At 41.1% G+C, this 22,394-nt stretch overlaps 1 protein-coding gene across 4 annotated transcripts in view; it reads left to right on the top strand.

Annotated features, from left to right (window-relative positions):
* The window catches only part of EYA4 (EYA transcriptional coactivator and phosphatase 4), a 159,798-nt gene that overhangs the window by 71,314 nt on the left and 66,090 nt on the right, over window positions 1-22,394 (top strand). For all 4 annotated transcript variants that reach the window (XM_082481523.1, XM_082481522.1, XM_082481520.1 and 1 more), the window contains exon 3: window positions 11,869-11,918. Coding sequence is in view for 3 of the 4 variants with exons in the window: in XM_082481522.1 (XP_082337648.1) it covers window positions 11,869-11,918 (50 nt within the window). In the remaining variant the exon portion in view is untranslated. The remainder of the gene's footprint in view (window positions 1-11,868; window positions 11,919-22,394) is intronic.

Genomic DNA, 22,394 nt, shown 5'->3' with positions numbered 1-22,394 from the left:
TCTGGAGTGATCCTTGCCTGCTACCCAATGGCCAGTTGCAAGATCATTTAATTGAAGTTGACATTTTAGAGCATATACAGTCTGACTTTAGGTCAGGATGTGGAACCGAATTGCTTTAATAAAGAAGTTGGATGATCTTTTTTGATCTGTGAGTAATGGTCAGTGACATTTTCTTATCCTTTTGGTACTCTGTGTCATGTAATGACACTGTCCACTGAATACAGTCATCTCTCCTGAGAGTTGAAGATGGACCCAGAAGACGCAGAAGTAAGTTGAGTCCTTTTTAATAGATACATACTAAAAATTGTAATGAAAAGCTGCAGTACAGCGCTAGTTTTTCTCCTTTTCTGAAGGACATCTGCAATGATCAGCACTTCTTCTGATTCTGTATGATATGCATGTGCTGGACTGATCACGCAGCATGGATTGTGCTGTCAGACACTGCAGGTAATACACTCCTACCATTATATCTGACTCATATAGCTATAGCTATACGTGCTTGGGATAGAACCAAGAGTGACGAAAAGTTGACCAAAAGTGTATCTGAGCAAGAGTAAAAGTGGTACCGGTGAACGAGTGGCTACACGTAGAAGAGCTTGTGCCTACCATGTCATCTTGACTAGTTCAAGTCTCAACCTGGGAACTTTCTTTGGATCATCGATAAACCAAGTTGTCGTCTAGCTGAATCCACATACAATGCTTTCAATACACCCAAACTATTCCATCCCATTCTATCAGACCATGATAGGAGTCAGGTATTCATTCATTATTAAATGACATGGACTTTTATGAAGACTTTGGTGCTTGAAAACTAATTAGTACAAAGCTCAAATCAAGTCAGGGTATTGTGAACACATTAAACCTGTCTTTTTCTTGCTGCTAAACGACGTTTCCTGAACTTTTTGAATATAATTCAAAACCACAATCCTTGTTTTTAAAGTCCCTTTAGCTCTGGGATGAAGAATGCAGCTGATGAGTACTCTCCTCCAAGACAAAGAGGATGATGAAGCTGGTAGTGGCGTAGACATTTCTTCCTCAAGGCTGACCCAGCACCTGGGAGTGAACTCTCAGTGGAGCTAGGAAACTGGAGACGCGTCGACCAAGAGTAAGGAGTGTTTTGTGGGGCTGAGCTCCTCTAACCTTAGCACATAGCAGCACTTATATTAAAGATATGGAAAACAAACAAAAGAGTACAGGGAAAGAAAAAGGACCTATCTGCTAAAACAGCGTATTTTACATATATGTGTTTCATCATCTGGGGTGAGGAGGAGCGTTAGCAGATGTGTGATTATGTTGTTAACTGCACTTGGGTATCGGTATGCTCCTAGGTCGATTCCAGGATAGTGAAGAGCAGAAAGGAGGAGATGATCGACAAGGCCATTTGTTTCACTTCCCTCTAAGCGAGGGATGGAAAAGCTGTGACAAGTGTTCTTTGATCTTAAGGGGGAAAGACAGATTATTTTCTGGTGAGGCAAAAGACTCGGGAGAAAAGTTGGCCTTTGTTACTGGGGAGGTCAGTACGTAAGCTCTTGGGTGAGCTAAGAGAAAGCTAGGTCCCAATGAGGCACCGGCATCTTCAGAACAGAGAGGCGCCTTGTGGCAGAGATACTTGACTTGCGGTAGAGAAATCAGCATTAGCGGTAGAAATACACTGTACTGTTGCTCATACAAGATGGTTTCCACATGAAAAGAAAACAGCATGTTTTATTATGCTTTATGGCACAGTACTCTATGCCTTTAACAAAATAGCTTGAAGTATTTGCATGATGTATTTGCAACATGGCCAAGTTAACACAGCCATAGGAACATTAACTTTTGAACTTCCTGACTTTCATTGCTTTAAATTTCAGCTTCAAAGTTTACTTTTTTTTCTTTGCGTTTGTTGGCCCTGGTTAGTTTTGAAAAGCGGGAGGAAAGAAAATAAGTCCAGGTTTTCCGAGGGGGCACTGAATCTTATGCATATAACAGGACATGACTTGCTATCCCTTTGAATATCAAATGATAACTCCAAAGCAGTTTTGATACACCTAGTTTGCTTATGGTATTTCTGTGGAGCTGGGGAATCACACGATTAAATCGAGAAAGCATTGCACAGCGTGGCTCTTTTCCTGCATCTCAGTATGTTTTTCTCCTGAAAAGAGATCAATGGTATCTGGGAATGCTGAGATTTAAAAAGTAAACACTTAAAACTAATAAAAATGGTGTGATCACAACAAATCTGGGGGTTATCATGGGACCATAACTGGAGTAAAAACAGGAAGCATTTTTCTGTGTCCAGATTAAGAACAGTATCTTCTAACTGATTTCCAGTTTGGAGATACCAGGGAGGCACTAAGGGTGCACTTGCAGATTCAACTGCAATGACACATACTACTGATTTGAAAAGGCAAAAAAAGGCCACGAGTTTATCTTTAGTGTTTTTTAAAGAGAGAGAGAGAGAGAAAGAGAGGGAGTTAAAGAGAGAAAAAGACCGTGTGAGGGAGGAAAAAAGAGAAAGAGGTATTTCCAGTGCTAGAGCTTTAACATTTCTCCCTCGGTCTGACTTGGACAATAAATGTGCTGCTCCCAGCTCCAGACTGGTGGAGCTTCCCTGCCTTTGCAACTGCTGAATGGGGAGCTAGCTCCTTTTCTTTCTTTTTTTGCTTGCCGGGAAGGGAGCCAGCCTGGTGGCCCATCCTCCCAGCAGGGCAGGGGAAAGTGTTCGGTGAGCTCTGAGCTATTAGGTAACCCAAGCTGAAACAAAAAGTGCTATTGTGGTGTGGCATTTGCCCTGCCTGCCCCACCAGTTAAGGGAAGGCATATTTCCTTCTTTCATCTAACACAAACAAACAAAAAGAAAAAAAGAATGCCATTTTTTTTCCCACAGTGCACGTATAAATGCATTTCAAAATGTAGAAGATAGTACTTTACAGGTTGTAATCGCTTAAATTATGCCTTGATCAACACACCCTCTGATATTTTTTAAAGTGCACTTGTGCCAAAGGCAATTTAAAATGTGTTTTAGAAATGTTTGCAGGTATAAAAGAGGTGAAAGAAGCTTAGAGCTCTGAACTGAGTGGAACCCATTAATCAGGTTGCAAAAACAAACACTTAGGAAATCCTTCCACTAGTAAGAAAGTACCAAGGAAGGGAAGTTTTGACCCTAAAGATAGCCTGCGAATGAGAAAATTGAGGAGTTACGGTTGTCTCAGATTTTATCGATTTATACTACAAATACACCTTAATGAGACCTCCTTCTGAAAAACTTTTCAATAGAAACACAGTTTCGCAGTGGATAAATCTTTCTCATTTAAGTAGCACAAAGGCTGGTGCCAATGCTAAGGCTGTGCAGTGTTCCTGAAAGAAACGATCGTTATGGTCTCCTTGTAAGTATGAAAAAGACATTTACCTGGATTGATTAAATCCCTATTTACTTTATTTTCTGTGTATTGTGCACACCAGCAAGGGCTGTGGTGCGTCGCTACTCGTCATCCCCGCCTGGTGAAATAGGATCTTGGGGAAACGCAGCGCGGCTTTGCAGCCTCGTGGCCTGTCTGTAGGCTGGTTCCCGTTGAAGTTTCACCCACACTGTTCTCTGCAGAGGTTTATACAGAAAATCTAAGACGTTGTGGCAGTGATGAAGAGTGTAATCTCAAAAAGTGGAAGCATTTAGCGAATTAGTATATGCTCTGTAAGTGATAGCTCCTTCTTAAAATGATTAGAGTCAATGACTGGTTCAAAGAAGCCGAGGCTCTAAAGCATGAAACTTTAGCGGAAGCCATCTCTCCTCATTGGTGTAGTCAGTGTTGCAGACAAAGAGGATTTCATGGAAGATGTAATGAAACACACAAGCTGTGTGGGGACAGTGGGCACTCCCTCACTCTCTGGCAGCACTGTTCCCTTTCCCCACTACCTGTCCTCTTCAGCAGTCGGTGGAGAGTAGCAACCGTAATTCACAATTCATCTTGCAATAATTCCCCTCTGTCTGAAATAGATGACTACTCTAGGTCAGGTGAAATACATCCATATCTTTCTGTTAGGTGTGAAGGAAGCCTGTGGTGACAAGCCTACATAGATTTAGATGCCCAAACTGCAGGTATTTTATACTGGATGTATCACCTCTGGATTATTTTCCATTGCAAGTTAGATGTACACTACATATTATTGTAGACCAGAGTTACTGCTGTATTAGTCTGGGGAGAGGTGGGGGAGACAAGAGGGTAGCAATGATACATTTGATCATGAACACGTCTATCTTAGGAAAGGTTTGCATGGAAAATAGAAGTTATGGTGGAACAGCAATGACTTCCCCTGTTCCCATCCCTTCCTCTCAGCCCTGCCCTGTGCTACAGGTTTGAAGCTCCCACGCAATATGCACCATGTTTATTCCTCCCACCTCTTAAAGACATGGCAATGTATCTGATGTCTTTAAACATGAAGTTTCGTCTACTGTGCTAAGTAAAATACGAAGGTCAACTTCAGCGGTCTGCTTCCAGAATCAAACTTTTTAAGTAATTTGGACTTTACTTTTTTTTTTTTTTAAGAAAAATAAAGTTCAGCATATTCACTACAGGCTTGGGGAAGGGTGGCTGGAAAGCTGACCAGCAGAAAAGCACCTGGGGGTGTTGGCTGACAGCCAGCTGAACATGAGCCAGAAGTGTGCCCAGATGGCCAAGAAGGCCAGTGGTATCCTGGCCTCCATCAAAAATAACGTGGCCAGCAGGACTAGGGAAGTGATCGTCCTCCTGTACTTGGCACTGGTGAGGCCCCACCTCAAATACTGTGTTCTGTTTTGGGCCCCTCGCTACAAGACATTGAGGTGTTGGAGCGTGTCCAGAGGAGGGCAACTAAGCTGGTGAGGGGTCTGGAGAACACGTCTTATGAGGAACGGCTGAGGGAACTGGGGTTGTTTAGCCTGGAGAAAAGGAGGCTGAGGGGAGACCTTATCGCTCTCTACAACTACCTGAAAGGAGGCTGTAGAGAGGTGGGGGTCCGTCTCTTCTCCCAAGTAACAAGTGATGGGACAAGAGGAAATGGCCTCCAGTTGCACCAGGGAAGGTTTAGAATGGATACTAGGAAAAAATTCTTCACTGGGAGGGTTATCAAACATTGGAACAGGCTGTCCAGGGAAGTGGCTGAATCACCATCCCTGGAAGTATTTAGAAGATGGGTAGAGGTGGTGCTTAGGGACATGTGTTAGTGGTGGACTTGGCAGTGTTAGGTTGATGGTTGGACCTGATGATCTTAAAGGTTCGTTCCAGCCTAGATGATTCTATATTCAAAATTTGATCTGTTTTGATTAGAGTTGTCAATTGTAGTTGACAGCATAACAATGTCATTACTAAGAAAATGGAAGACACCATTGAATATCTAAACCTACTTTAAAAGATGAGTTGAAAACTTGTTTTCACTGAGGACTGACTCATATAGCCTTTAATTTAAAATATAATGTTACTTCAATAGTGAATTAAATTCACTCTAGTGAATTCATTTTGATTTCTCCTTGAAAATAAGTTGATTCCTGTAACACAGTTTTCATCATTCTTCCATTGTGATTAGAACTACTTTCAGATCTGCTGAGATATGATAAATCTACTTGAGGATGTGATTCAGTTAAAATACAGCTACGCACAGTACCTGCACTGTGAAAAATTTGGGAAAAAAAATAAATTTTCTATTGCTTCAAGGTCTTTCACTCAACAGTAGCATCAGTGTTTGGGTTTTTAACTAAGTCAGAAACCTACTTAAAAGTTGATGGTGAGTAACTATATATTATTACATTTTTAATATACATTATAATTTCATTTCATCTTACATTTTCATACAAACTGCTTATATATTTATATTATGTAAGCTTATTATTATTATTAGGCTTAAGGTACTCAAACCCTTATGAGACCTATGGAAGTGTAGCATAACAGTGATTTACTGTGCAAAATCAGTTGAGAATTTGGGGTTATTCAGAATTATTTTCAGATCTTTCTGTAGGCAGCTTCAGCATTTCTGTTTGTTTTTGCAGAAGCTTCATTTTGTCTTCACAAGACATACCTAGCTATAGTATTATTTGAATTAAGCCATCAAAAACCTGCTTCATTCTCAATAATATTTGTATGGGTTTTTTTAAATCAGTTTCAAAACATATACATTTTCAGCATGACTGCAATTTGTTACTAAATCCCAGCACTGTATCTTTAAGCTATCCCTTGCCCTGTTTTTCTAGGTCAAGATAATGTCATCATTTGTTTTATGGTAGCAATGAAGGGTGTCATGGTAGCAAAGGAAATCTTTGTTATGCTAAGCATTGTACCGACAGTCTCTGTGCTAAGGATTTTGTTGTCAAGACGGTTATAAAACTATATGTGTCAAAGTAGCATCTAAAAATATTTGGAGGAGAAGCTTCTTTTCTTTACTATTCATTCTCACAGCAGTGTCACAGACATCCTGAGCCATATTCTTCTCATATATTTACATTAAACCGTTCCCCTGCATGCCCCATCCTCTCCTGGGGCCATTCCACTGACGTGGTCCCTTTCCCTGGACAGTGAGTAGAAGCTGGGGAGCTTTCGCCATGGTAATTTGCTGTGGGGAAGCATCCAGGCAGTAGAAGTGTGCTTGCTCTGCCCACACTCCGCACCAATCAGAAGTGGCATTGGCACAGGCTGAGCAAGCACGTACGTGTGCTTTGAGATGTCTTTGGGTCTGCAAAGAGTACTTTTCCCTCTTCATTCTCGTCTCCTTGATGTTAGAGCTGCCATAGCTGCACCATGCAGAGCTGCTTCCTCCAGAGCCAAAGCATTGCAGGTGCTACTCGGCCCGATAGCACACCGACCAGTCTGGGAGTCATGTTCAAGGCCATATTTGATGCAGTAGATGAGGGAGCTCAGCAGATTCATTGCCAGAATAATTCACTGCTGGTGTTGCAAGATTTTTCAGCTGTGCTTATTGTTAGTGTTAGAAAGGCTTTCTCACCTGTGTTGCATTATGAGTTCAATACCATGAGTGTGTGCGAGAACACCTCATAGAGCAGGACCAGTTCACGGTCTAACATCTAGTGTAATGAGGTCCAATAAAATCATGTTTAAAGGATGTTAATGTTGCAAAGGAAAACATCAGAAGCAAGGAAATGCCAGAATTAACATGGCTTGTGGAAATCCAGTCTCTTATGCATCATGGTGCAGCTCTTAATACATGACATATTAGGCTTTACAGGGGATGGCTCCTTTTTTCAGTGAATGGGGAGTTAGATTGTTCTTTTTATGTTCCTCGGTCTGTATTTGTTACACATGAAGCATCCAAAGTCTATACTTAATATAAAATCATTCATCGTGTAAATATTTCTCCTATACATTCAATGAAGAACTTTAGTGTTTAATTCACAGTGCCCTCATCGTATCGGACACTTAAAACAGTGTTGATCTTTGAAATCTGCTGAACTGGGGCAGAGATGAAGACAGAAACTGCATAAAGTGTTAGCTCTTTCTTTTTCTCAGTTTGAGTCAAATTAGACCTTGATTTTCCTGGATAAACATAACATTTGTACACCATCTTGTGATTTCAAAGTATACTTTCCCAGCTTGGACCATTAATTAGGTCTGCGGTGCAGCTGGTGTAGCAGCACCAGCCTGTTACTCTGGGCAGACTGGTTACTAAAGACTTTACTAGTGAGTTTCACAGATATTTGGCAAATGCTCAGGCTTGTGTTTATGGTGTTAGTCCCAAATCTAATTAGAGGAAAGGAGAGCAAACTGTGCAGTGCTGGCCTGTCCCAGTCAGCCCCAGCACTCTTCCATTGTCCCCACCCCACCCCTACAACTGCCACATTTTTTTCACGTGGCTTCTGCCCTCCTCTAATTTTGCCCCTGCAGAGCCCATTCTCCTTTTGTCCCTCGGTTTCCATTCCCTCTCCCTGCTCCTGTTTTTCCTCTGTTCCTCCCTGTATTTGAGTCTACAGGGTTTTTCTGTTTCAGGGTATTGCCCGGGTACCTGCGCGGTGGCAGATGGGACTGACAGAGCAAAGAGGGACAGTTTCGCTAATGTCAGTCCCTTTCCTGATGTCACGGGGGCTCCTGGCATTCAGGAGACGTAATCTTAAGTCTACGCAGCACCAGCATCTTTGAGATGGATAGTATTCAATGCAGAACGGGTCTTCAAAAACTCGGGAGCCAGACTACAACTGGAGTCCACCGACAGTGTGAAAACACGGCTTTTGAAGCTTATAAACTGAAACAACTTTGGGCACCATAGATGATGATTCCTGGGTAGCTGTACACCTTGGATTCCACCCACTTCCAGTTTTGGCATTCTGCCTCCAAACTTGCAGGCACTAAAGCTGCTCAGCAACATAGTGGTGTGGCTTTTAACATAGGAACACAACGGCATGTTTTCTCAAAAAAATTGAATTTAAGGATTTTTAGCTGAAACATTTAAAACATTTTTGTAGTAGGCAGCCAGGGTAGGAGATTTCAGCACAGCTCAGCAAAATTAAAAACTGAAACTGGTATCTTACCACTCTTGTGAATGATTCTCAACATGCATATAACTAAAATGGTGAGAAAACCTGTATAAACAGAGAGAAAAAAAAAAAAAAAAGGAAAACAGAGCAGGAGTAAAGAAAAAGGTTCTTTTTATAGCATTTAGCACGTGAGAATGTAAATAAATGTGGTGTTACTGAAGGTTAATTATTTTGAAAACAGCAAGGCAGATTAAGAGGAAAAACAGTCCAGCTGAAGACAAAGGAAACGATATTTAGTCTTTGATCAAGAAGTTTTCACAGTGATTTTCTGTTCACCTTCCAGGGCGGCATAATTTTATGAATAACAAAATGTGTTTTGCTACTTGAGTAGCCCGAAAGAGAAATGGTGTTCATTCCATATGTCCACTTGAAAGAAAATCACATGCTTGTTCTTCCTTTAAGAAATAACATTTTTATTTATTAAATCTTTTCTCTCAAAGAGGCACCGTAAAGATATATAATGAAGTTTGCGTTCAGTCTCAGAGGAAAAGACAAGTCTATACTGTGTGCTTATGCTGTGCATTTCCTCAGAGAATAATCATAGACTAACTGCAGCATCTATATACCAAGCTGAAAACCTGAAATATTCTTATTTAAAAAAAAAAAAATTGTTTTCATTGCAATATTCTTGAATATAAAATATTCACTTTTTTTTCCCCCCAAGTTTGCTGCATTGTGCAGGAGGTGAGTCTTTTTCATACAATTGGTCCATGGCTCTTCTGCTACTCCCTTTTAAGGTATACCAAAATTTGTCAGTTGTTTGTTTTTGGTTTGTTTCTTTATATTCACTACACAGAGCATAAACTTTCAGTCATTTCAATTACTTGGTAGTGTTGGTCAAAGCACGATGCAGTAGTAGTGTGAGCAGGGGTAGGACAACTAGTCTGTGAGTACTCAGCTATTGCTTAACTGTGAGAAGAAGCACTTCTCATCCTTGCCCAGGAAAACCAGAGCCCTTAATATATTGTGTATCTTAAAAGCGCTCGGATAGTTAGTGTGTGTTTGAATTATCTTTGGGCTTCTGTGGTAATTGCCCACCAAAGGACCTGCCATCACTTTGCAAAATCAGGGTGTTGGGACGTGCTGGGGGACTGTCAGACTCTCCAGCAACTGGTTAAAGTCACTGGTTGAACTTTCTTGACCTGGGGAGTGAGATCTGAGCCCTGGTGCAAATGTGACAGACGGTGCTACTGGTGGCAACCACATGAACAGCAAAGGAATTGGAAAGGAATGTATAAATGCCCACAAATTTAACAGCAAGGAGGTAGCAAAATTAGCCTGCAAGTGAGTATATGCTAAAGGAAAAGGATTTAAATAAATTAGATGCATTTATATTTGTGATTAATTTTTATTATGTTATGTGATTATATTTTGTATTTTTATATTTTGTAATTCTATTTTACAGTTCTAAATATTTTTGATTATTTTAAATTATATTTTATCTGTGTAATGAAAAGATTCTTTTTCTGGCCAAGTCCCTCTGTAACTCGATTGAGACAATCTGCTTCTGAAAGGACACACTTTCCCTCAAGGAAGGGCTGTTTCAATTTCAGTGGTTTTGAATGATTTTGAATTTAATTTTCAACAGTCGCCTGTGATGTTGACGCTCACTACACTGATTTGAATGAATATTTCTCTTATTTGTATACTAACGCACACTGCAGGCATTTTTCTTGGCACTCGATCACGTGCTTGTATCTCAAGTATTTTACTGTGTTTCAGATCTAGCCTTACCTTAGTAACAATGTAGTGAACATAAAACTATAGCAATGATGTTTGCATCTGAATGTTTATGAGATCGTGCCTGGGAGTTTTGGGTTTACGTGAGCTTTCACTGTCTCTCATGCTGAGCCGCTGCACCATCGCGTGTCTCTGGGCTACGCTGCCACTACCAAGTCCATGGAGTAGCACAGTAGCAACAGTGGAGAAACAACCCAAGAGGAGGGAAATTAGTGGCGATGAAACTGAGTAACTGGATAGGTTGAAGGAAGTTTTGTAGTAAAACTCAAGCAAAGCACAATATTTAGAAGATCCTTTGTCTGCTACTTTTTTAGTGTTTCAGGTAACACCTGTTACAATAACAAAGACAGTTTTAAGTTATTGTCATGGGGAAATTTTCATTATTGCTACCAAAGCCTGATCTCTATGACTAACCATGTATGCAACCATATTGGGTTTTTAGTATCTAGAATGCAAATAAAGAATACAATTACCATCTATAGAACCATGCTTGTATTCAGACATCTATGAGCGATGTTGCACGGCATTCAGCTGAGGTATTTAGGGAAAACATTTTTTCTGTTGGAATTGGTGAGTATTTTGTCAATGACTTCAACAGAAGTGGTTCATGTTCACATTTTTTTTCTCTGAAGTTCTTTTAAAGTAGCAAAAAATTACAGAAAGATCTTTTGACGCAAGATATTCCCCAAAACTGTCATTGAGCACTTGCTGGTTGTAACGGGAATCTTCTTTGCATTGTGTCAGTCACATCAAGTGGGTCTGAGTGACTATGATGTTTCTAGGTGGCTTTAAAAATGGAGTTTTGAAACCTCCCACACAGCCCTGGATTCTGCATTAGCACACAAGCGAGCAAAATGTGGTTTGTTTTGTTTTGTTTTTTTTTTTTTTTTCTCTGCTAAAAGTACAAGAAATTTAGATTACCAGAAGGTGCAATTAAATTTTTGCAGGAAATCCTGAAGATCCCGGGGAGATACCTAGTCTGCAAAAGAGGAGTTTTCTATTTTTATTTGAAAGCGATGATTTTTTTTTTTGCCTTTAATTAGCTAACAGCAATGTATTGCAGAGATTAATATGGAAGTTGAACTGCCTTTTATGTAGTTATATATTGCAAATATGTGTGGAAATGGTGTATGTGTTCTTTGATGCATTAAGAAAAAACAGTTAACGTACAGTTAGCAGATTCACAAAATGAAAATTAATGTATGAATTATTTAGCTAACGCTGCGCTTTGCCCCAGAATCTGGTGTTTATTATTGTGAGCTTTCGCAGGAAACAGAAGCAGTTTCAATTGGGAAAACATTTCTTTACCGAGCTGAGAACAGTATGGCTTTCTCGTTGCAAAGTGGGGAACCTGGCTCTTTGCTTTCTTTGTTCCTAGTTCGGCTGCTCCCAAGCTATTTTAGCTGAACATTTTACGTACTAATGGAGCCTGGGGAAGTGCAGTTGGCAGCTGTTCATGGGATAATAATGAAACACACTGTTTAGTACTGCATACTGCTGCTGTAAAATGCGGGAAGTATTTTATAGCGATCAGGGTGAGCGGAGCTGGGTCCACTTTAAGCGCTGTAAGTGCGTGAACTGTGAGCGAGGAAGTTGTGTTTCAAGTGAGAGTAACTGGTACTCATTTGCTTTTGCAGGTAAAGAAACCGTGTACAGAGTCAGATGGTTCAGAGCCGCAGAATCCCAGGTACGGTACCGGAGGGCGAACGCCGACCGCCCACAGCGCCGAGCTGTGCTGGGGATAGGTAGCATCAGAGCACGAGAGACCCGTTTTGCAAAGAACGTATGGTTGGATCGATTTTAATGGTTTTCGCTCTGAAAGACTTTTTTCCCAGTTAAAGATGCGAGCTAGCAGTTAGGTTGTTGAGTTTAGGTGGCGCCATAACACTGAATTGCCATCCTCAATTAAAAAAAAAAAAAATAATCCAGTTAAATAGTATAGGAAAATCTGTGTAAACAAATGTAACTTCTTTTGTTTATCCTTTTTCTGCATATCCGAGTCTTGAAGTTTACTGATAATATGGAATATTTAGGACATAATACTTAGGAAAGTTCACCTTTATTAAAACTTTGTTTTCACTTAGGCAAAACATGCCACTATGTTCCTAAGTTAGGAAAAGGCCATGCATTCTTTATAAAGAAACTTTTCCAATTAGTCTTTGCTAATATCATGTACTTGGAAAGATGGATTTATTTGCCATGTTTTCCACTTTTATGTACATGTATGTATGAGTTTGAGCACATGAAGTAGTAATTGTGTGCATCTTCCTGTTGATTAGTAAGCTGTTGAACAACAACGGACAGTTTTCTTCAAGTTTTGTGGCTTGAAGTGCTTTTGTCTTTGTCTTGCTTCTGTTTAGGAGACCTATTTCAGTTTCACAAAAACTCAGGAGCTTTAGTTAGGAGGGGAGAGCCACAAAACAAACCTGATGTCACACTAATATTGTGATTAAATTTGCCCCCAAATCCCATCCATAACTATGTCTTTGTGCCACCGTTGCAGCAGGATCCTCTGCAGTATCGAAGGCCAATATAACACCCGTGGCTTGAGCTGTGCTGTGCTGTGCACCATCTGAATTTCTTTGATTAGATTTTTGTGTCAGTTATTAATACATCCTTTCACTTAGTTCAGTAAGAACTGAATGCATGCAAGGGAATACAAAATTCAATGTCCAAATACGCTTTGAGTGAAGTCAGTAGCACTTTTGCCCCAGGCTTCGGTGGAGACATGTTTTGCCCTTCAGTCCTTGTTTAGTGACTTCTAAGTGAAAAATATATCTGCTGTGCTGCTGCTTTGGATTAAAATTTATTATAAAGGTCAAGCTCTTTCCAAGTACTTTGATGGCATGGAGAATCCCAACTTAGCAAAACACTTGTGCATGTGCATCGTTTTAAGTGTCCTGCTTGTCCAAATGACACTGTTACATCTCAAGTCTTTAGAAACTGTGAAGAAGTCCATAGCCTGATGTGCTTTCATCAGACTATGATATTGCGACGAACCTGAGGACCCAGAATACAATGTATTCTCATTACCTCTGCATGTCAGGAAATTTCTTATGAGCTGTAGTTAAATTCTTCATACCAAGCGTGAGGAATAGGATACTTTTTTTCTCCCAAGTGCAAAAGGGAACCCATGTTACAAATAGTCAGTCTGGAGGCTAAATCTGGTTGTTTCATTTTTTAGGGTGCATTTTCAAACAAAAATGCTTTTCATTTCGAGCTCCGCAGCCTCAGTTTGAGGATATATCAAACACTTTTGGGATTAATGCTCCGGGCCTGAACGTGTGCAATGCTGCGTATACAGCCTGAAGCGGGTTTTTTTGGTCAGATCTCGATTCGCGATGCGACTTTGGTCTTGCAGGGGAATCTCTGACAGACCTTTGGCTGGAGCGGCGCTAGAGGGCACCGCGCAGCACGTAAAACTTTAGAGCCTGGAGCAAGGTAATTCTTCTCTAAACAAGGCTTAAGTGAAAACATTGCACATAAAATGAAACATCAGCATAAAAATGAATGCTGGAGACACACAGCCTTACAGAATAGCTCCTGGCTTGGGACCTAAGGCCAATATCATTCATTTATTTAGCTAGCTTTATAGTCTGTTGGTTTTGGATTTGAAACTATTACAATAAATGCAGATGGAAAGTGTTTTTACAGTAGGGAAGTAATTAAATTGGGTGTGGGAACTTTGTCAGGAGAATTCTTGGAGTGACATGTGTGTATCAGCAGATTCTTTGTCTTGCTTGGCCTTGGTTTGTCTTTTAGAAGAAACATTCAAACTGCAGATGTGACTAGTAAATTTTTTAAGGGACTTTACTAACCTATGCAGCATATCAAAAAAATGCTTTCCAGAAGTGTCCAGCTATACACACAGTAAAAATCGACCATTGCCAGCATTGATTTCTAGAAGATGGTTGTTATCTTGACAGACAGGTAAACCGCACAGATGGAGAGGGAACTGTAGTTAAGAATTGAAGTTGGGGTGGACCGGTGTGTCATAAACACAAAAGGAAACATGCATGATTTCAGTATCTCTATCACAAATTTTGATCCACAAACGGCTTTGTCTTACAAATTCTGTCGAAGTTACTTGGGAGTTATTTTGCCAAATCCCTATGAACTGCTTGTGAATACTTCCTTTTATCCCAAAATGTTTAGATATTATACCTAAATGGTAGCATTATACCTAATCATGGTGGTATTGTGGCTCTATCAATGTTATGGCATTCTTTCTTCATAATTTTATAATAAAAATCAAGTTCACCCTGCATGTCTGGATAGCCATCCAGTCATACAAAGTGCTTATATCTTTCTGGAGCTATCGGTGTGTAAGACAGAGGCAGTAAACAGTTGGGACTTGCCAACCGGTGTGCTACAGGTCTGGAAAAGACAGGAGTAGCACACATGGGTGACAACTCTGGCACGATGGCCCTGTATCAAATTCACTAGCGAGGTTAGGAGGAGAAGTTCCTGTGTTCAGATCCTATAAACATACATTGCTCTTAATTTTCTTATGCGGTGGGTATATTTTAAAATGGTACCAATCCCGAGTATGCTGAACAGCTCCTACATTGAATTTAATGTCATACAAGAATTGCTGAAGTTTAGTTCAGTGCACGGAAGTTAACTTGTTTGCAGTTATTAATGAGCTCCCTTTTTACATACATAATAAAATAAGTAATTTTAATTCTAATAAGGGAGTGTTTTCTTGCCTTAAAACTTGCAAGCTAAACTTACAGCCTCGTACCTCAAGACCTTGCTGTGGAAATGAGTTAAACACTAGAGTAGGTGTGATTCTGAAGTCTGGTAAAATGATAAATACCAAATCCCAGACTCCTGCTCACACTCAGCTACAGCATGTTCAGTTTGGCCACACATCACAGGGCATCATCTTTCTTTGAGACAACGGACTACTTGATGAACACATCTCTGCTACCCCCAAATCTTCCCTTCCCTTCCCTTCCCTTCCCTTCCCTTCCCCTTCCCTTCCCTTCCCTTCCCTTCCCTTCCCTTCCCTTCCCTTCCCTTCCCTTCCCTTCCCTTCCCTTCCCTTCCCTTCCCTTCCCTTCCCTTCCCTTCCCTTCCCTTCCCTTCCCTTCCCTTCCCTTCCCTTCCCTTCCCTTCCCTTCCCTTCCCTTCCCTTCCCTTCCCTTCCCTTCCCTTCCCTTCCCTTCCCTTCCCTTCCCTTCCCTTCCCTTCCCTTCCCTTCCCTTCCCTTCCCTTCCCTTCCCTTCCCTTCCCTTCCCTTCCCTTCCCTTCCCTTCCCTTCCCTTCCCTTCCCTTCCCTTCCCTTCCCTTCCCTTCCCTTCCCTTCCCTTCCCTTCCCTTCCCTTCCCTTCCCTTCCCTTCCCTTCCCTTCCCTTCCCTTCCCTTCCCTTCCCTTCCCTTCCCTTCCCTTCCCTTCCCTTCCCTTCCCTTCCCTTCCCTTCCCTTCCCTTCCCTTCCCTTCCCTTCCCTTCCCTTCCCTTCCCTTCCCTTCCCTTCCCTTCCCTTCCCTTCCCTTCCCTTCCCTTCCCTTCCCTTCCCTTCCCTTCCCTTCCCTTCCCTTCCCTTCCCTTCCCTTCCCTTCCCTTCCCTTCCCTTCCCTTCCCTTCCCTTCCCTTCCCTTCCCTTCCCTTCCCTTCCCTTCCCTTCCCTTCCCTTCCCTTCCCTTCCCTTCCCTTCCCTTCCCTTCCCTTCCCTTCCCTTCCCTTCCCTTCCCTTCCCTTCCCTTCCCTTCCCTTCCCTTCCCTTCCCTTCCCTTCCCTTCCCTTCCCTTCCCTTCCCTTCCCTTCCCTTCCCTTCCCTTCCCTTCCCTTCCCTTCCCTTCCCTTCCCTTCCCTTCCCTTCCCTTCCCTTCCCTTCCCTTCCCTTCCCTTCCCTTCCCTTCCCTTCCCTTCCCTTCCCTTCCCTTCCCTTCCCACCAGGCCAGCCAGGGATTCCACTGTAAGACCAAAGTAGCATCAGGAATCGAGATCTGACAACGAACATTGGGTTTCTGGGCTATAAAATGAAATAGGGAGGAGAGATATGAGGGGAGGGAGAGGAAGTCCCTGCAAATGGAAATTTAGCAGGGTCTGCTGCTGCTTCCTCAAAGTCCACTGATTATGGGGAAAAAAAAAAAATCAATCTTTTTTACTCTCTGGAGAGGATAGAAGAGTCTAAAGAAGAACTGAGGAGATTTTTCTGACAGCCGAGACACGGTTTCTTTTTTTCCTGGGAGACTAAAGAAAAATGGCCATATATTTCTTATACTTTCCCTCTTTAAACCATGATCTTTACATTGTGAAGATGATATCTACGGGGGAAAAGGGGGAAAACTTGAAGATTTTGACAAGTAGTTTTGTAAGCTTGGGACAAAAGTTAGCTGACAAATTAACTTGCGAAAATACGTAGTGGAGTCAAAAAGACATTACTTGTGTATTCACAGAAAGGCAATGGATCTTTGTATTGGTCGGTTAAAGCTAAGCCCTCTGGAGTAAGCAGCCTCCATTCTTGTTGCATAATTGTTACTACAAACCTGTGGATCCAATATCTCAAGCTATGTTCATCCTTCCTGACTTGTCTTTTCCTTTATATACTTTTAAAAAAAATATATAAAAGCAAAAGAAAGTGAAAACAAGCCACTCAGGTAAATCCTCCCTTTTAAAACTTTATCAGATAGTGTAGGAAGAGTGTAATTGGAGGCATTATAGCTATTGCATTAGTACCAGGTAGACCAAGTTCGTTCCTACGTATTAGTGAACGACAAATTCACTGATGATGATCACTGGTTAGTACTGAATCATACGCACAGACACAGTTGCCTGATAAACTGGCTGCCCAAAAAAGCACAGAGGGATTTTTTTTATGCGTTTCAAAAAGGTCTCCAATATTTCAATTTAATATGGGTTTCGGTGGGGCTCTTAGCATAGATTGCAGCTGTTCATCAGATGATTGCTGTTCTGTTCTTCCACACCCACACCGCTTCAAAGTGTACCACATAGTAAGATTTAAAAGATATGAAATCCTGTTTCTGTTTCGTCATCTTAAAAGTCTCTCTTAAAACTTCTGAATGAGAAACGGGCTTTCACATTTTCTCACTGGTCTCATTTTGATACCTACTCATGGTTTTTCATTGGTCAGGCTATAGAGTGCACGCACACGCAGAGAGGCAATTACCGTCATTAATGCATTCACAAGTTAATAGATGGTGTTGAATGCCAGTGAGAGCTACTTCAGTTCACTTGACCAAGGTTTTCCTCTGCAATTTGGGGGCCCTGTTGTGAATACAATGTTCACTATGCTTACTGCACCTGAGCTATGCTAATACTGCATGAGTTCATTACTGAACAGTGTCTCCATGGGCATCCGTACATTTAACAAAAATGAAAAGGAAAATAACATGTAACTTCTGTATCTTACTCTGGACAACCGGATCATCAGAAGTGTTTCATCTCAGCAGTTTGGACTGTGTAAAATACACCTGAGATTTCTCTTTCACTGACTAATTCTCTCAACAAGACCTTCACAGTCTTATCTCAGGATGATGATGATGGTTGATTCTTTCAGTCAGATATTGGCTTTATTTTAATGCCATGTAATTGTCCGTATTTACCAGATCTAACATTGTAACTCCTCAACCCAAATCCAAGCTTTTCAGGTCATCTGACAGATTCTGTGATGAAGCTGTCATGCCTTTCCCATGACTGTTTGAACACGGTTGGCCCTCTGCATACCCATTCCTAGGAGAGTGAGACCAGTAGTACCTTCTCATTCATTTGCAGTTCGAGAGACGAACAAGAAATGTTTATTGTTACATGGTGAAGAGGAGCTTTACGATTGAAGTGCCAAGCAAGAAAAGCCAGCAATAGCTGTGGAAGTTGTCATTAAAGTTTCAGTGATTACAGTAGAAAAAATAAATATTGGTTGTGCAGTAAAAGTGGGGAAGCTCAGACGACCAAGCTTTCGTATGTGTTGCCTAGCCTCATTATGCTCCCTCATTTTCTCCTCATCCACTCGTCCATGTTTTTTTAGAAGGTAAGGGTTGGTTGTCTGTGAACCACGTGTAGCTTATCTTGGCCAGAGGGTAATTTAAATGCTATTCTGCGTCAGGAGTAGCGTAGCTCGACTGTGTCTCACACTGAACAATCTGCAGATCATAATGGTGTGATAAACGGGCTTCATTTGAGGAAATGAGATATTGAGAGGACTCTGATGCAGCCTCTGAAGGTGAGACTCATCTCACCCTGAGGTAGATGTGTAAGGTAGGCACTTCCAAGATGCCATTTATCTGATCTGCTGTCTATTGACTGTGAAGACAGCTTACTGTATCCCTCTTCTCCTGAGCAACCATGCAGACTCCACCAGCAATCACCTGTTGCACTGCTGACTTATTGCAAGAAGACCAGCTAGATACATAATATGAGCAAAGGCAATGAAAGCATTTGTTTTTCTTTTACAGATTCTGCTTTTCTGCAAAACTGGTCAGTTCCAGAAGGGAATACATGCAATAATAAAATTACTCTTTAGCCAGGAAAAAATACTTTGTGACTAGCTGCTAGTATTTCTTGGGGCAAACTATAAAAAGGAACGGATACAGCAACACAAATTTGCTATGAAAAGGCAGAATAAATAAAGTTGAAATTGAAAGATTGCCATGAGCAATTTTGGGAACTGCGAGAAAAAATCCCGTCAACAGCAGGGATAGTATATGTCTGTCAGAACACAGCATTCATGTCAGTGAGGCCACTGTAGTTGTAAACACTTCACCTAGGAGAACAGTTTGGCAGGATCAAGCCCGGACTTCTCAGTCAAGACAGTGGCTGGCAAAAAACGTATCACAATTTTCCAATTTTAAAATAACTATGTTGTGGAATAAGATTTCTCATAAAGGCTGCATTCTGGGACACAGAGGCTTAGCTCCCAGCTGAGAGGATGTTTTATACAAATCTGTTACTTATTAAAGGTTGGGTGCACGTATTTAGTCTGCGTGCCACTTAGGTGGTTTGAGTCAATCAAAATAATACAGTTAGGGAGACGACTATGCAGATACATGTAACTGAATGACACGCAGCACCCACAACAATTGCGCGACAGTTGCTACAAGGAGTATGTTGCCTTGCTATGTACGGTGTCTTTTCAGGCATGTAGTTTTCAGGCAGCGCAAGTCTTTCCTATTTTTAGAGCAGTCTGTGGTATCTCTGTGCCGGCCGCACGATGATGTTCTCATTCGTTAACTTTAGAAATTTAGTCTTCTGATTACCCGAGGCCTATTGAAGCTGGTCCCTGTCTGCCCGTTGGTTTTTGTTGGCCCTGGATCAAGCCCCCAAAGAGTCCTAAAAATATATTCGATATGTTTACAGAAATTACAATAATCTATTTAGAGTGCAAACACATGGTAACTGATGACATCACAGGGAAATATTTGAATGGTTTATATTAACAGATCCCTGTGGCTTTAACAATCAAATTAATGTACTTTTTATATTTCAGGTCTGTTACAAATTCCTGTTGGTTTGTTGTTTTTTTTTTTTTAATCAGGCATAAAATATTTTCTATTATATTAGTAATAATTTCTCTGGGTGATCCCAAGCTAGATCATGTCAGCGTTAAGACTTCCATTAACCTGAATCAGTGGTGGGTCAGACTTTGGAATAAATGAAAGCAAAAAAACCCAAGAAGTTTTGAACACTTGTTGGAAATTTATATCACCTTACTAAAAAAAAAAAAAAAAAAAAAAAAGTTAAAAAAGGTTTTAACAGAATTGTTAGTAGAAGTAAATTGGAGATTTTGGAGTTGCCCTTAAGTGCAAGTGGATAATCTTTTTGTCTAACATCACATACTATGAAAGATAAGAGCTTTCTAGGATGGATTTGTGCTACTGGACTGTAAGAACCAACCACTGCTAATAATTTAAAACCTATTTTTAAAATAGAAAAAATCTATTGCATCTGGAAGCAAGATAAAGGTCTCTGGCAAAGGGAGAAACACGCTATTCTAACAGGTCCAAGTTTATTGTTATCTGTTGGTAAGAATATATCCTATTTATGAAATAGAGGAGATAATACAAAATACTGTGCAAGAGCAGATTGTCTGTTCTATCTTCTCTTTTTGAGCGCTTTTATTTTAAAAAAAAAAGGAAAAAAAATTTCATCTGATCCTCAGAATTTACACACTCCTTTCCAGCTGATAAAGTTCTTTATGAGTCTCATAAGATGCCTGTGCAGGCTCCTTTCTGTTAGAAATCGCAATGTACTCATTTAAATGTGAAGGATTTATTTTATTTGCTGTCCCCTTCGAAATCTGCCATCATTAATGTATGCTTAGGTGTATATTGAAAATGATTAAAATCCTATTGAATAATGGCTTGAACCACCTGCTCTTAAAATATTTCATGACTGCTTATTTTTTCCCAGTTTTCACTCAACAAATACACACATATATGCATTAAAAAGCGGTTGCTGTTTTATATATATGTCTTCATTGGATATGACTTTATGTCTTACATATCTTAAGTAAATGTCCTAAATATTAGGCTGTTATGAAAGCCATTTCCACTTGGTACGACTATTACATGTTTCTTGGAGTGGGCATTTGAACCAGAGTATCCTGTAACCAGCACACATTTTCTTATCCCAGACTGATCTGTGAGAAAATTTTCTATCATCTTGAGTAATTCCTGGCCTACACACTGCTATTATACGGGGGTGACTCCCAGGATATTGCTGTGTCCACATCTCTGTTTTAAACTCTTCTCGTCGTTCTTTCTTCCACATGTCCTTCTTCAGAGAAAGGAAGTTTTTTATGTGAATGTTTGTGGTTGGTTGTGAGGAGGACTGGAACCATCCTGTATATTTCTATGGTTAATGGTTTTGACGGAATGGTGCATTCTGAAGTGCCTTGTGAGTTTTGAGCCTGCTCAAGAGTGCTGAACTCCTGTTACCTGCAGTCTGCCTTTGTAGGCAACGGGATAGTGAGTGCCCTTCAACCTCAGTGCAGGTTAGTGCTCTTTATAGGGTCTGGGAAAAGCTGGCAAAAATGAAGCTCTGGACCTGTGTCAGTAACCAAGAATTAATGGCAGTTAAGAACTAAGAAAACCCCCAACAACCAAAACCAGAAAAGGGACTGCTGAAGAACTGAAAAGAAGGCAATAAAAATTTCCAAAATTTCATATATAAGCAGCACACTAAAAGCAACTTGCTCATAGTAATAACTTTCAACCAGGAATGGCAACCTATAAACAAAAAAGTACACAGACAATTTAACATTAATATTGTAATCAAAGATTCTTGAAAGCACATTGAAATAATCAATGTAATCCATTAGTCCCCATTTCAGAACAACTTGTTAGGAGCACAGGTACAGCAGTGCGCAGTAGAGTTCTTCTATTGGTATCTCCCATCCCCTCTATGCTCCCTTTTATACGTGGGTGCTGTTGCACAGCATAACTTGGGTGACTACAGCAGCTATTTTTACACCAGGCAGAAAAGATAACGATATATGTCCTACTGCCTTTACTACTGGATAAAGAGGTGGCGCAATGTAACATATATGCTGATGGCAGCAGTTCAATGCAATTTTGAGTCCATTTGCACGGCTGTTGTCACTCTCCCCCATTCACTTTCTGTAGCTGGAGCTGCAGGTGTATGGAGGGAGCAGGACCAAAGCCATCCCAGGGGCTTAGCGCGCACCTGGTTGTTACTCATCTATCTCGGATGGATCAGATACCAGCGTGGGTGAGCGGGCCGGCGTCCTCCCCACCTGCCTGTGACACAGCTTGCTTCTGTCGGGTCGTGGTGTGGGCACCGGTAGCCCAACATACAGCCTGAGCTACGACCAGTTGCATAGATAGATGGTATTTGCGTTCACTTTTATGTGCGTCCTTCACGCCGCATTATAGGCCAGGCAGCATTCGTCAGCTCGCTGCGAAGGGCCCTTGGATTGCCAGCAGTTCCAGCAGGTCAGTCTGGCAGTCAGTGGCCTGGCTGAAGTTCCTTTCTCTGGAAGGCGAGTGTATTGATGCTCTGCAAAGCAGGTGGGCAAGGTCCAAGTGATTGGCCTTTAAAAGATGGGCATTGACTCTCAGAGTGAGCATTCGCTATACTTCCCTCTCCCTCTCTGTTCTTCCTCCCTACCCACCCCACGTTTTGACTAGTTTCTACTGAATCTGTCGATCTGCTAAGTCACGGTACTTTTTGGTGTACCT

This window comes from Vanellus vanellus (genome assembly GCF_965231255.1).
Source record: "Vanellus vanellus genome assembly, chromosome: 3".
In the NCBI taxonomy this organism is placed as follows: Eukaryota; Metazoa; Chordata; class Aves; order Charadriiformes; family Charadriidae; genus Vanellus; species Vanellus vanellus.
This window is presented reverse-complemented; position numbering and strand designations above follow the sequence as displayed.